At 42.1% G+C, this 14,892-nt stretch overlaps 1 protein-coding gene across 1 annotated transcript in view; it reads right to left on the bottom strand.

Annotated features, from left to right (window-relative positions):
* Positions 1-12,358: 12,358 nt before the first annotated feature.
* The window catches only part of ddb1 (damage-specific DNA binding protein 1), a gene marked incomplete at its 5' end in the record, with an annotated part of 50,014 nt that continues 47,480 nt past the window's right edge, over positions 12,359-14,892 (bottom strand). Inside the window, one exon of the mRNA XM_079217069.1 lies at positions 12,359-12,965. Coding sequence (XP_079073195.1) covers positions 12,882-12,965 — 84 coding nt within the window. The 3' untranslated portion in view covers positions 12,359-12,881. The remainder of the gene's footprint in view (positions 12,966-14,892) is intronic.

The following is a 14,892-nucleotide window of genomic DNA, read 5'->3' as shown; positions in this document are numbered from 1 at the left end:
ACATGCAGAAGGCTGCACACGGCGAAAGAAGGCTGCACACGCCGAAAGAAGCCTACGTTCCCTCCATTAGTCTGGGAATGGGGTCGCTGAGACACAGCCAGCCTTTTCTCCACAAACCCCGGCCTCCACTCTCGTCCCGCCGTTGCCTGTTGATTTCAGCTCACAGCGCCAGCAGAGCTCGGTTTCCTCTCCCCTCGTAATGCATTATTCATCCCTGTGTTCTCTGGCTTTCTCCCCATCTCGTGCTCGATCAATAAAACATACCTGTGTGTTTGCTCCCTCACCTCCCCGGTTCTCTTTCGTCTTGTTCCTGCAGCCAAACAGTGCAGAGCTGTTAAAACAGCATGGACGGATGGCCTTTTCAAACTGGGAGAAGAGGACTACGTCGGCGTGAGCGGCATCCTTAATTAGGGGAGTGAAAGGGAATGCCTGTAATAGTCACTCACTGAGAGTTTCTCCCGGAAAATACAGAAAAGGTCAAATAAAATAAAATACTTGAAATAGCTATTTCATCTCTTTTTTTCGTGTGCGTGGAAGCAAAGCTTAGAATATTTTCATTTTAAGAATGTTGGGCTCAGTCAATGTCCTGTTGGGAGAGTTTCCAAAAGGAAAAATAAATCTCAATTGGATTTTTGTTATATTAAAACAGAGTAGCACCACATTCTCATAGTAAAGTTCACATACATGATACTCCATATGAAAGCCTGCGATCATTCCAGACCCTTTTCCAGCAGATGTCAAGACTACGTCACCGTGTTCTCTGGTGGACAACACAAAGAAGACAACACTAGTGGACAACACAAAGAAGACACCACTAGTGGACAACACAAAGAAGACACCACTAGTGGACAACACAAAGAAGACACCACTAGTGGACAACACAAAGAAACACTAGAGGACAACACAAAGAAGACACCACTAGTGGACAACACAAAGAAACACTAGAGGACAACACAAAGAAGACACCACTAGTGGACAACACAAAGAAGACACCACTAGAGGACAACACAAAGAAGACACCACTAGTGGATAACACAAAGAAGACAACACTAGTGGACAACACAAAGAAGACACCACTAGTGGACAACACAAAGAAGACACCACTAGTGGACAACACAAAGAAACACTAGTGGACAACACAAAGAAACACTAGAGGACAACACAACGAAGACAACACTAGTGGACAACACAAAGAAGACACCACTAGTGGACAACACAAAGAAGACACCACTAGTGGACAACACAAAGAAAACACTAGAGGACAACACAAAGAAACACTAGTGGACAACACAAAGAAGACAACACAAAGAAGACACTGGTGGACAACACAAAGAAGACAACACAAAGAAGACACTAGTGGACAACACAAAAAAGACAACACTAGTGGACAACACAAAGAAGACACTGGTGGAGAACACAAAAAAGACAACACTAGAGGACAACACAAAGAAAACACTAGAGGACAACACAAAGAAAACACTAGAGGACAACACAAAGAAAACACTAAAGGACAACACAAAGAAGACACTAGAGGACAACACAAAGAAGACACTGGTGGACAACACAAAGAAGACACTGGTGGACAACAAAGAAAACACTAGAGGACAACACAAAGAAAACACTAGAGGACAACACAAAGAAGACACTGGTGGACAACACAAAGAAAACACTAGAGGACAACACAAAGAAAACACTAGAGGACAACACAAAGAAAACACTAGAGGACAACACAAAGAAGACACTGGTGGACAACACAAAGAAAACACTAGAGGACAACACAAAGAAAACACTAGAGGACAACACAAAGAAAACACTAAAGGACAACACAAAGAAAACACTAGAGGACAACACAAAGAAGACACTAAAGGACAACACAAAGAAAACACTAGAGGACAACACAAAGAAGACACTGGTGGACAACACAAAGAAGACACTGGTGGACAACACAAAGAAAACACTGGTGGACAACACAAAGAAAACACTGGTGGACAACACAAAGAAAACACTAGAGGACAACACAAAGAAAACACTAGAGGACAACACAAAGAAAACACTGGTGGACAACACAAAGAAAACACTGGTGGACAACACAAAGAAGACACTGGTGGACAACACAAAGAATCCCCTCGGAGCGTAGCGCTAAAATTACTCATTAAAAGAATGTCCTCCTTCTCTGTTGTTAGGTGCCAGAAACAATACTAAAACTAAACGATCCAGTCCGTGTGTGTGTGTGTGTGTACTGGCTCTCTGGTTTCACTCACTGGGGCACTTGATGGAACCGAGCCACCGTTAATGGGATTCGTGTCACCTGCGCTTTGTCTGCTGTGAAGAAGCTGTATCGATTGATTGAATGCAGCTGTTAGAGATGGAGGCCGCTGCACCTGCTGATCACGAGGAGCGACCGCATGCGTTGTCCACACGTCGGGTCTTTCTCTGCAACGGACAACAGATGTGGGCTGCAGGCGGATAACGCAGGAAGACAACTCGACTGACTCGCTCATCAGGGACCGGCTTCAGGCAGGACCTGCAGGTCTGGAGGCCGAAAAAGGAGAAAAGACAAGAAAACTGAATACTGAGACACAAGAAGGAGATGAAGAAAGAGGGAGTGGACAGCATTGGCATTTTCTATTAATTTGTTAAATATTATTTTTTGTCTTTTCCTTTCCTTCCTTTTCTTTACTTGTATTACTGATGATGGTAATAACAATAATATAACAATACAAATCAATAATAACTAATAATATGTAGGTAGCTATTCAATTCCCATATCAATATTATTGCACAACTCTTTACAAGGTTATCCCTGACAACTCTAATGCAGAGAAGATAACTTTTAGAGATTGTTTTCCGGAACCAGCTACTTAATAAATACACATATTTTGCATGCAATTTACATGCCGAACTATTTACAATGTCAAAGGTGGATTTGCCCCATGTTTGCAAGAAGGATCTCCAACTTTCTCTCATAGGACGTTGGAAAATATTCGATTTCTCTGATAAAGATTGATAAGAAGATATAACTATATTCGAAGAAGCCGCTCGCTCGACTTGACTTTGCACCGGCCGCGTGAAACTGAAAGGTCGCGCGCGGCTGCCTCCCCCGCGTAGCCATCCATCAAAAACTCTGGCCGGCTTCCTTTAAATATCCACCAATCAGCTGACATGCCGGATTACAGCACAATTTGTAAGCATTAGAAAAATAACTGCTTTTTCAGGAGGTAGAAAACACAAAAGGCAAACTACTTACCGTCTCAATCCTTCGTCCACTTGTTTTCCCCACAGTGCGACGCTTTGATTTACAATCATTAATTCTCTTTTCATGCTAAAGTGAGATGCCAGCATTGATTACGACGCCTTGATGCGGAGCTCGGCGGGACGTGACGGCAGCGAATGGACGTCTCTCCTCTGGTAGAACCTTCAAGTGTCAGTGGAGCTTCTCCTAATTGGGTTTCCACGGGGCCAAATTATTTCAACAGATTTGTTCCCATGTATACTTTATTTAAAAACCCATTCCCCGATGAATCCGGGAGAATATACGTATATAAGAAAAGCTATAATTGAAAACGGAAAACAGTTGTGGGGAAAGTTTGAGCCAATTAGTGAGAAGAAACGTTCTGTAATATTTCCACTTCTATTTTCTTTTTTAAATCAAACGTCTGGCTGTCTCTCTGTTTGCACCAAACTAGCTGGCTTAGAGATCTGTTTGGGCCGAAGAAATGCAGAAATTATCCTCCTTTTTAAAAGGAGAGAGCATCATTAAAGCCTCCAAGTCAATTGGCCGTTGTGCAGATTTCGTTCTGGCTCAGTTGTCTTGCAGCTGGTTTCATCTTCCTTGTTGAAACACCCCGAGCTTAAATATTTACCCACGCAGTAACATGGGAGTTAAGCTCCGTTGTCAGCTGAGGCAACAAGTTCTGCAAACTGGAGGTGTCCCAACCAGCCAGCGGCTTCCCGGGGAAGAAAAAGTAATCCTGCAGTGAGGTCCGACATAAGAACGCAAATACACCAAGGAGGATTTCTGTTTGTTGGCTTGGAGACTCAGATTGATTCAAACATTAAAACAGTCAAACTGTCAGTTTAGAAACTTCAGAAGAACCAGGTCCATGTCAGGGGAAGGTCTGATATGTTAAAGATATCCTCGAGTTGATGGTCTGTTGGCCAAATGACGATGTTTTGAGTGTGAAGGGGTCACGGTGCAACCAGTAAATCACGTTACAAAATCAAAATGTTGCTAACAATCTTCCGCTAACCGTAGTCGCAGTGGCGGCTGGTGGATTTTCTTTTGGGTAGAGCTAGCCAATCAATTTCAGTAAACATCCTAACATGATTCAATGCAAAAAAAAAAGGTATCAAAAACGCATTACTACTTTGCAGTTTTTATCATTTATATATTTTATTCCAACACTGACACAATAAGGATCTTTTTGATACAATTCAGTATATTAATATATGCAGTATATGTCGTCACCGTCGCTCAAGCCGAAGGCTAAACTAAGGCTGGAGAGATTCAGGCAAGATTTACAGGTCCTCAGTTTCTCTTTATTGGTTTCTCGAACAGGTCTGAATGTTTTTTGGTGGAAATTAATACAACTGCTATACCCTTAAAACCACATACATAAACCAGTACGTTAGCGTCGTTATTAGCGATATTTTTAAGCACATCTTTGAAGTATCGCACTAGAAAAGCTGAACGAAAAAAGAAAAAAATCCAGAAAACGTTTTACTGAGGTGACGTTGGTTTCTGCTTTTAAATTGTTTTTATTGATGCTATAAATCAGTGGTTCCCAAATGGGGGTACGTGTACCCATGGGGGTATGGGTAAATATATTTATTACTTCAATCCATTTAAAAACACAATGCCTTTAGCGCCAACGCGTAGCCTTTAGCGCCAACGCGTAGCTTTTAGTGCCAACGCGATGCCTTTAGCGCCAACGCTTAGCCTTTAGCACCAACGCTTAGCCTTTAGCACCAACGCGTAGCCTTTAGCGCCAACGCGTAGCCTTTAGCACCAACGCGTAACCTTTAGCGCCAACGCATAGGCTTTAGCACCAACGCGTAGCCTTTAGCACCAACGCGTAGCCTTTAGCACCAATGTCTGACCAAACTACGCCGTGGCCGAGTTTATTCTCTCCAAACCAGTTGATGAAGATGCTCCTAATTCACCTTTTTATCTCTTCTTTTGCAACATTTAAAAAGTTTTGCTTAAAATTTGCTTGGAAACTGAATGGCTCCTGTGAGCATGTTAGCATTTAGCCTAAACACAGCTGCTAGGATTTCTCTTATTTCTATACTTTTCTTGTGAACAAAATGTTTTTAGTTTGGCCACATTTCACTTTCCCTGCTCAGACAAAGAGACGCTGCACCGCGAACTCAGCCTTTTATCTCTCTGTCGGTAACCAGCACGCTTGTATCTGCATCTTGTAATTAAACAACACCAGGACAGAGCTCAGGATTCTGCCTCCGCAGCGTAATTATATGTTTGGACAACCGGATTAGCATCTCAACACGGCTCTCGGAGACGGGCAGCGTTATCAGACACTCGCCTCCAGTGTGCTTAAAATAAATAAATAAACATTCACCGCCCAATGTAGGGCACCTCGATTTTAATATTTCATGCGGTATGCCGGAGCATCAAAACCAATCCCATTTTACGTCGAAGCTAATGCGATTAGAAGCGCTACATTATTAACACAATGGGGTGGAAATGATTTCAGAGAGCGTGTGTGAGTGATCTCCAGAACAGTTTGCCATCATATTTGATCTTAACAATGAAGCGTGATTTCATGGAAGCTCCGGTCATCTCTGTCTCATTGGGGGGTTTTCTTTTTCTTAAGAGAGACGGCCGCTCTTTTCTTTTCCCAGATGCACAGAGGAGACCTCCATCACGTGTTGCATGCATTTAGAGTCAACCCTGAAATCTCCACATGACTGTCAGCGCCCATAAACGTCTTCCTCCTCCTGCGTTGTGGGATTGGGAATCCAACTCCACAACAGTTAAAGTCTAAAAACAATCTGTTGAATAAGACAAAGTGCTCCAGCGCTGATCGGCACTGGCAGACTGGCAACGTTTTTCTTTAAATTATAGTTTAAAGCGCTGGTTCCAAACCCAAAAGAGGTCTCCAGATAAACCCGAGGGGGTCACGAGGATATTAACAAGAAAAGAAATAAGAAAATTATACTAAAGCACGAGCCTCATCATGGTTTGTACTGAGCGGTTGTTTTGTTTGTTGTTTAGTTAGTCACTGTACATAATTCTATTTCATTGTATATACTTATATACACTTCATATACACTGCATATAATTTGCACTTTCTTTATTGTTTAATTTTCTTTCATTAATACGCTCTGCTGGTTTGTTGTATGTATTGAGTATTTTTCATACCTGATATTTTTTTATATTTAACTTGCCACAAACAAATGTCCCCTTGGGGATGAATAAAGTACACACATATATATATATATATATATATATATATATATATATATATATATATATATATATATCTTAATGTCAGAGCTTTCAAACAATACCAATAATACGAAATAATAATCGTCAGCGAGCAAAACTTTGGACCCCCCTCTGTCTCTGCAAGGGTCGGCTACCTTCATTATACTTAAGGTCATTTTTACATTCTCTTGTTAATCAGTGTGTCATATCAACTTTAAGGTCATCATGAGGTCAACCATGTGACACCACATCAACATGTAAATATCCAACGGAGCTGTAATTGTATTCCATCCATAAAACAAATGGCCGGACATACATCGGAATATATGAGGTGTATAATACGCTAACAACCTTGTTGACAGTTGGATGAAAAGATTGAACCGACCTCAGTTAGCGTAGCTTAGCACAAAGGCTGGAAACGGGGGGAAACAGCTAGCTAAGTACATCTCGTTTGTTAAATCCGTACTTTGCCTCCACCAGCCCTTTACATCCGTGTCCATCCAAAATGTCATCACCTCCATCATATTAGACGTTTGTGTGGATTTGTGATAATTACTGAAAGTTACCTACTTCTACCTTCGAGTCACGAGCCCCCCAAAAAAGCATTTAAAAGATACGTCTGGAGATATTTATATATTTTTCTTATTGTCAACAAATTCCACACAAAGTACCCAAACCGACAATGAATTGATCTAATAAGTATTCTCCGTGTATCCTGAGCTCGCTCCTCTGCGCCGCGGAGACCCGTTGTTGTCCGACATCTAATAAAAACAGATCAATGAGCCGCGCTGCCTCTCCGGCTGACATGTTCCCTCATTACACACACGCTGCACTTTATTTTGCCGTGAGTTATTTTGAGAAAATAGTCCCCGACAAATGCACTACTTCGAACTACAGTGATAGTACGGGGAGGAGAGACGTTTTTGCATGTTTTTAAAAGTCAAATTTGTGATCAGTAACAAGTAGAATTATTTTAAAAGATGAGGATGAGTGTTAATTTACCTGGAAAAAAACTTCTGTGCGATTAGAAAATTAAATTGTACTGGTAAACACACGGAGAGGAAGAACATGAATACAAATACTTTGGAAGTCTGTACCTCTTAAGGTCTGTTTGAGACAATGAGGCCAGACTCTGCTAATGAGCTGCATCTTCACATCACTTTTCAAAGCAATGCAGCAAAGTGCTTCCCTGACAGAAACAATAAAGCTGCCAGCGAGCGATCAGAGAGGAGTTGAATTAGATGACAACCAGCACAGACAACAAGAGAAGGAAAGAACTAATCAACACAGGACTCTGAGCGCGGCTGCTGAAGCTCTCGGGGACGACGTTTCTTCCAGCTTTTGGGACGCCGTCGACGTCAAAGACTCAAAGTCCCATTTGGTCCTCTGGCTCCAGCTCAGTGGGATTAAAACATGTGAGGGATGCAGCCGGGAGAGGAACAGGACGAGGAGCATCGAAACAGCTTCTTGGGGAAATCAGCCAAAACAGACCTCTCTGGCACCTTTAAAGATCGGAGGCTGTGTTAAGCAATGGTTGTTTAAATGAATGCTTGAAACTCCCAGACCGGCCGCTGCTGTGGTAGCGACCTGTCAATCACCTTGTAGCCCCGCCCTAAAGCGTCCCCTGCTTTATGGTCTGTTTGACTCTAAATGACCATAATTTACTAAATGAACATCATGCTGTATTGAAGAAGACTTGAAACTAGAGATTGAGACATAAACTCATGTTTCCAATGTTTACTGAGGGAATACATCAAGAGAGAAGTAGTCATTTATATAGACTTCTATGCAACCAGAGGAGTCGCCACCTGATGGTCAGGAGAGAGAATGCAGCTTTAACACATGAAGCATAGACTTCTATACAACCAGAGGAGTCTCCCCCTGGTGGTCAGGAGAGAGAATGCAGCTTTAACACATGAAGCATATACTTCTATACAACCAGAGGAGTCTCCCCTGGTGGTCACTAGAGAGAATGCAGCTTTAACACATGAAGCATTGACTTCTATACAACCAGAGGAGTCACCCCCTGGTGGTCAGGAGAGAGAATGCAGCTTTAACACATGAAGCATTGACTTCTATACAACCAGAGGAGTCACCCCCTGGTGGTCACTAGAGAGAATGCAGCTTTAACACATGAAGCATATACTTCTATACAACCAGAAGAGTTGCCCCCTGTTGGTCAGTTGAGAGAATGCAGTGTTAACACATGAAGCATTGACTTCTATACAACCAGAGGAGTCGCCCCCTGGTGGTCACTAGAGAGAATGCAGCTTTAACACATGAAGCATAGACTTTCTATACACCCAGAATAGTCACACAGTTTTAGGGCGGGCTTACTGTGATTGACAGGTCTCTCTACCAGAGACATACACAGCTTTAGGGCGGGGCTACCATGTTGCTACCGCGGCGTTGTCCGGTCCGCAAGTTGTCTGTGTTTTTGTCTTTCAACTTTAAGCCTTTCACAGTGTCTTTTCACTCCATGAAAGTTAATTGGAATATTTTGGTTGCCTGAAAATAAAAATAAAAAACAAGATGGCGACGGCCAAATTACCAAAATCAAGGCTTCAAAACAGCCATCCACAAACCAGTGGGTGACGTCATCCACTTCTAATACACGTCTACTAACAACCCTCCGCACATTGAAGGCACTTCAGCGTTGGCTTCACTTTCCAGATCCTCCTGCTTCAGACTCGGCTCACGTCAGACGGGTCTGAAGTGAACGATTCGCTTCGGCCGGCCAGCTGCTCCGGTGAAGCTGCTGGGTTTAATCAGTTCGAGGCTGTGGTTGCACTGGACTCTACACGGTTGAGCCCCTTTGAAGTGAAATCCTCCCAGAGAGCCTGTTAACACCCTCCGTGATACTCGATGCCTTGCAGGAGATATTTTAGATTTCTTTTTTTTTTTTGGTGTGTCCAGCTTGAACGACTTCTTCTTCGCGAAGTGATTTCTCTACAAGGAGAACCAGAGAGGAGCGATGAGCTTGTATCACACAGTGGGTCACACACACACACACACACACGCACAGACACACACTCACACACACACACACACACACAGGAGCCCGAGTGGGTGGAAGCAGAGCTTGCTCCCTGTGCACACAATCCTGTTGGGTGTTTGGAAATCTGGTGTTCTGTTCTGCACATGGTTTAATATCTGAATTATTATAATTTGAGTTCACACGTTGGTCCTCTGCATGGAGAGTTTCTGCATTGTGTTCTGCTCACACACTCACGCGCACGCACGGACACACACTCTCACATGTTCTCGCATACACACACACTCGCTCTCTCACACGTGCTCTCTCACTCACACACACACACACTCGCTCTCTCACTCACACACACACACACACACTCGCTCTCTCACACACACGTTCTCTCAACACACGTTCTCTCAACACACACACACACACACACACACACACACACACACACACACACACACACGCTCGCTCTCACACACGCTCTCACACGCACACACACACACGCACACGCTCTCTCACACACACACTCTCTCTTTCTCTCTCTCTCACACACACGTTCTCTCAACACACACACACACGCTCGCTCTCACACACGCTCTCACACGCACACACACACACACGCTCTCTCTCACACACACACACGCTCTCGCACACACACACACACTCTCTCTTTCTCTCTCTCTCACACACACGTTCTCTCAACACACACACACACGCTCGCTCTCTCACACACGCTCTCACACGCACACACACACACACACGCTCTCTCACACACACACACACTCTCTCTTTCTCTCTCTCTCACACACACTCTTGAACACACGCTCTAGCACACACACACTCTCACTCTCACACTCACTCTCACACTCACTCTCTCACACACACACTCTCTCTCTCTCTCTCTCTCTCTCTCTCACACACACGCTCTAGCACACACACACTCTCACTCTCACTCACCCTCTCACACACACTCTCTCTCACTCTCTCTCTCTCTCTCTCTCTCTCTCTCACACACACATACACACGATGCCTCGCTTAGGTTTTTCACTATTGTTCGTCCCTTTGAGTCTGAAGGTGATGACAGAAATCAAAACGGTGTAAATATTCAAGCTAATTATTGTGGCCCCTCATTTAAGACCCTGGTGGATCGTTTCACCGTCACTTCCACCTGCTTCATGTTTAGTTTTCATTATTTCTGCTGTAATGTTGCTGCTGCTTTAGTTTTGCTGAACTGAGGAAGTTTACGCAGAAACTATATTCACAAACTCATGGGGGCGAGAGGCTCGATTGAAAGGTTGTAGTCGATATATTTAATACATTCATGCATATATGTGGAAAGAAAAAGTGAGAAATAAAAAATAAGCATATTTAGGATGTAAACAAATCTTTAAAACGCAGACGCTTTTGTTCTCCATTCAGGATTGTACTATGAATATTTAAGCCTCCAACTTTTCTGCTAAACTTTAAATACTTATTATTTATTTTTAATTTTGTCGGAGCGGTTCATCAATCATAACTAATCATATTTTTCGGTTAGTTATCTGCACAGTTAACTGTACCAACATGTGGGCGAGCGTTTCTATGGAAACCCAGTGTTCATGTTAAAGCATAATGCTTTGACCTTTTCACCGATCCTCCCAGGATGGACCCGACTCTCAGAAGACACTCAGCTTCACCGATTATCTCTTCTCCCTCATTTAGTCATGATATATATATATATATATATATATATATATATATATATATATATATATATATATTTTTTTTTTTTTTTTTTTCATATTCTGTTGGGGTAATGAAGGGTGAGGATAGTGTTTATTTTATCATATTCTATTGTAAATGTTCCTATTTTTACGAAGTTATTTATACTATTGCACTGTGTTTACTGTCAGATTCCTTGACTGTAAACTCTTTTATGCAAACAATGCGGTGGAAATAAACCCGCAGCCGAGCGAAACAAAAGGCCCGTGCGCCTCGGGGACGGTACGGAGGACAGAAACATCCCCGGGGAACCGGCAGAGGACGTCCAGATGCAGCCTCTGGACCGGTCGGTTGCGGTTCTGCAGCAGCAGGAGGATCCAGTCTGCAGGACCTTTGATACCTTCAAACCGAAGGAGTCGGGTTTCTTCCATTTCCACACTAATTAGTGTTGATGAAAAAGGAGCCGTGCACACAACAGAAGTGAGGGCAGCGCTTCAGAGAACAATGCTGCGTCAGATTCAGCTCCAAAGACACCGGCAGGAAACCTGTGTTTAGTTTAGTCTTCAGGCCGACGGCTGCGTGGGCTGCAAACAGCGGCAGGAACGAGGTGGAGGGCATCTCGTTAAAGTGAATAAAACGGTTATATATATATATATATATATATATATATATATATATATATATATATATATATATATATATATATATATATATATATATATATATATATATATAGAAAACAAAGCCGGAAGAAAGAGGCTCTCCTTCCAGTTCTAAGAGCTGCATCATCTTTGATCAACAACCTGTTTCACCTTATAATCAAAATATATGGAGGCGTTCCCATCTCAGCAGAGCTGCAAATTATTATATATCATATCATTACACAAAAGAATTGTTGCTATGCAGTCAAAAAAAGAAAATCTCAATTTTGAGTTTGCTGTGAATATAGAGATAGTTTTAGTTCAATAAGAAAACCAGAAAATATTCACATTATTAATCTGAACTAATAGCCTGGAGAGAAGGTCGTTCATTTTGCAGGTATTTTATCATGAATCAATACGCGAGGACAAAAAAATAAAGAGCTAGGTGAGAGTTTTTACGACCTCTGAGGATTATGAATGTCTGACCAAATTTTACAGCCATGAATGTAATAAATGTGAATACTACAGATTCATTGAAAATAGCGGCGGAAAAACCCATAAATGACTGGATGGAGACTGGTGGCGTCAACGGTACTAAAGCGAAGTTTATTAGAATAAACAAAGAAAACATCACAAAGACAAAATAGCTATAAATCTATCATTTTCCTCCTTTTAGAGTTTTCTCTCATACAGCGTGGTTAACTCCAGACTTCAATAACAAACTTGGAAAGCACGAGTCGGTCAGATCTGAGCTGCCGGGTGTGGAGGATATTCTAACCGCGTCGACCCGCCCGGGTCGCTCAGACATCCCAGAGAACCTTTTTATTTGGTGAAGAAAAGAAAGCCAAAAAAAAAAAAAATCTCTGTTTTCTCTCGTTTATCGTCGCACATCATTCCCACACGGATATCGCAATCGCACACGCAAACACACACTCGGACCAAAATGTCTTCGCTCCGGTCGTTTCCGTCGTCCGCGCGCAGCTCCGGGGGTCGACGGGAGCGTTGAAGTCTGAAGGACGAACATGCACACGCCGTTTATTTATAATTATTTACAAATCTGTAAAACCCCACACTGCTTCCTCCTCCTGGTTGTTGAACGTCGCTCCTGTTAGTGGATCCTCGTCAGCTCCTCCACGATCTTGATGACCTCGTCCACCGTGGCCTCGCGCTTCATGCCGCTGCCGTCGTCGATCTGGAATCGAACACAGCGGCGAGCCGCACAGGTAAACAAACGCCCCATCTTTTTTATTGTATTGCATTGGTTTTGGAGGTGAATTTTGTGGGGATATTTCATTGAATTGCATGCTTGACAGGTTCATCTTCTCCTGGTCTTTTTTCTTTTTAAAATCATGCATTTTATCAGCATCTTTTTTAAATCACTATTCTTCTGTATCTTGATGTGATCTTACTGAGCTCAGCTTAAATACTGATTTTGTTTCTGCTCCACATTGAGCTCCTTTAAAAAAGTGCAACATACAGGATGCAGAACATTAACAGAGCATCAGACAACTAAATGAATGAATGAATATATACTTTATATATTAAAAAAAATGAAAATTTCATGTTAAGTAACAGCCATTTACACAGAAAAGATATAAAAACAACAGGGATGAAAGATATACAAGATAAAACAATAATAATACTAATAAAAATAAAAATAAAATAAAATAGATGGATGAAAGAAAGAAGAACAGAGTTTTAATTTAGGAATTAAATTAAATTAACTTAAACAGTAGAAGTGCAAGAGTGCAACTAGTGTAACTCAGTGGCCCTCCAGTGGCCCCTCATCTTAACACTGTTAGCTCTGTTATTATTAATTATCTAATTAATGACACTTTTTGACAACATTTAACGATTCCATCTTCTCGAATGTGAGACTATGCTGCATTTCTTTGTCTTTAAGTGAATTGATTATCTTCATTTCTTTAGCTTCGACCTTTTTATTTTTTCACTCTTGGAAACTGATTGACTCGTTGTTCTCTGACGTTTGAAAGCCACAAAAAAAAAGCAATCAATCAAGCTAATAGTCAGATGGTGAGACAATACGATTACTAGTACACAAATTATTATAAAAAAGGTGAAACTTGTTTTGTGAGCAACTGATGCTGCAGCATATTTGATTTAGAAGCTCGGCTCTACGGTTTCCTGGCAGACGAATCTTTACTCGCTGCTCTGCAGAGGGAACCGGGGAATAGTCTTTGTTCATGAGCTAAAAGTGCGATTTCTCTTTTTACCTAGAGAGCAGAGAGACGCACAAAGCAGAGGATGTTCATCTGCCAAAAGTGATATTGCCACCTGTTATTTATTCCCAGTTTCCACTCGAACAGATAATAAAACTGTCTGAAGGGTCTCTGGAAGTTCAACAACGGTTTGCTTCTGGCTCCAACAGTCGGCTCACGTCTCGGGGTTTCCTGCCTTTGGGTCGGTTACAGGTCACGAGCTGCGCTTATTAAGCCGGCAACGAGAGCGCCGTGGAGGAGGATTACTCACTTCGCTCTGCGTTAATACAGAAGGCAGATGCTTTGTACACGGTGTAAGTTTTCTTCATGATTTGGAGGGTCGACCTCGGCTCCTGTAATAAGTCTAGAATGACGTGCGTTGCCCCGAAGGACTAAAACGTCCCCATTCAAATCACATTAAAACCATTTCTTTTGGCTCCCAAAACCATGACAGTCCGACATCTTGCATTCTACTATTTTCGGGCTTTCGATCTAAAGCCACGGCTTCAGAAACTGAAGTTTATTTTCCGCATTTTCTCGTGTTTACAATATGTTTCAAATACATGATGCATCGCCTGTATTATGGAGCGCTGCAGCGTTTAATCCAATGCATTCAAATCAATGTTGCTATTCATTGACTTTTTTTTTCTCAGTGGGATTTTGTAAACTGCAGAAAGCCTCTACATCTTCCGCCGCAAACTAAAAAACATCTTTTCCCAAATATGCCCTGAATAAAGAAAGTAGCACTTTAGTAGCACTTACTTACAGCACTTTGTAGTTTGGCCTTCTTGAAGAAATTCTACTTTCTTGATTCTTGTTGTTCCGAGTTTGTACTCGTGGTTGAATGCACTTATTCTAAGTCGCTTTGGATAAAAACGTCAGCTAAATCAAATAAAGTAA

This window comes from Taurulus bubalis, assembly GCF_910589615.1.
Source record: "Taurulus bubalis genome assembly, chromosome: 4".
Lineage (NCBI taxonomy): Eukaryota > Metazoa > Chordata > Actinopteri > Perciformes > Cottidae > Taurulus > Taurulus bubalis.
This window is presented reverse-complemented; position numbering and strand designations above follow the sequence as displayed.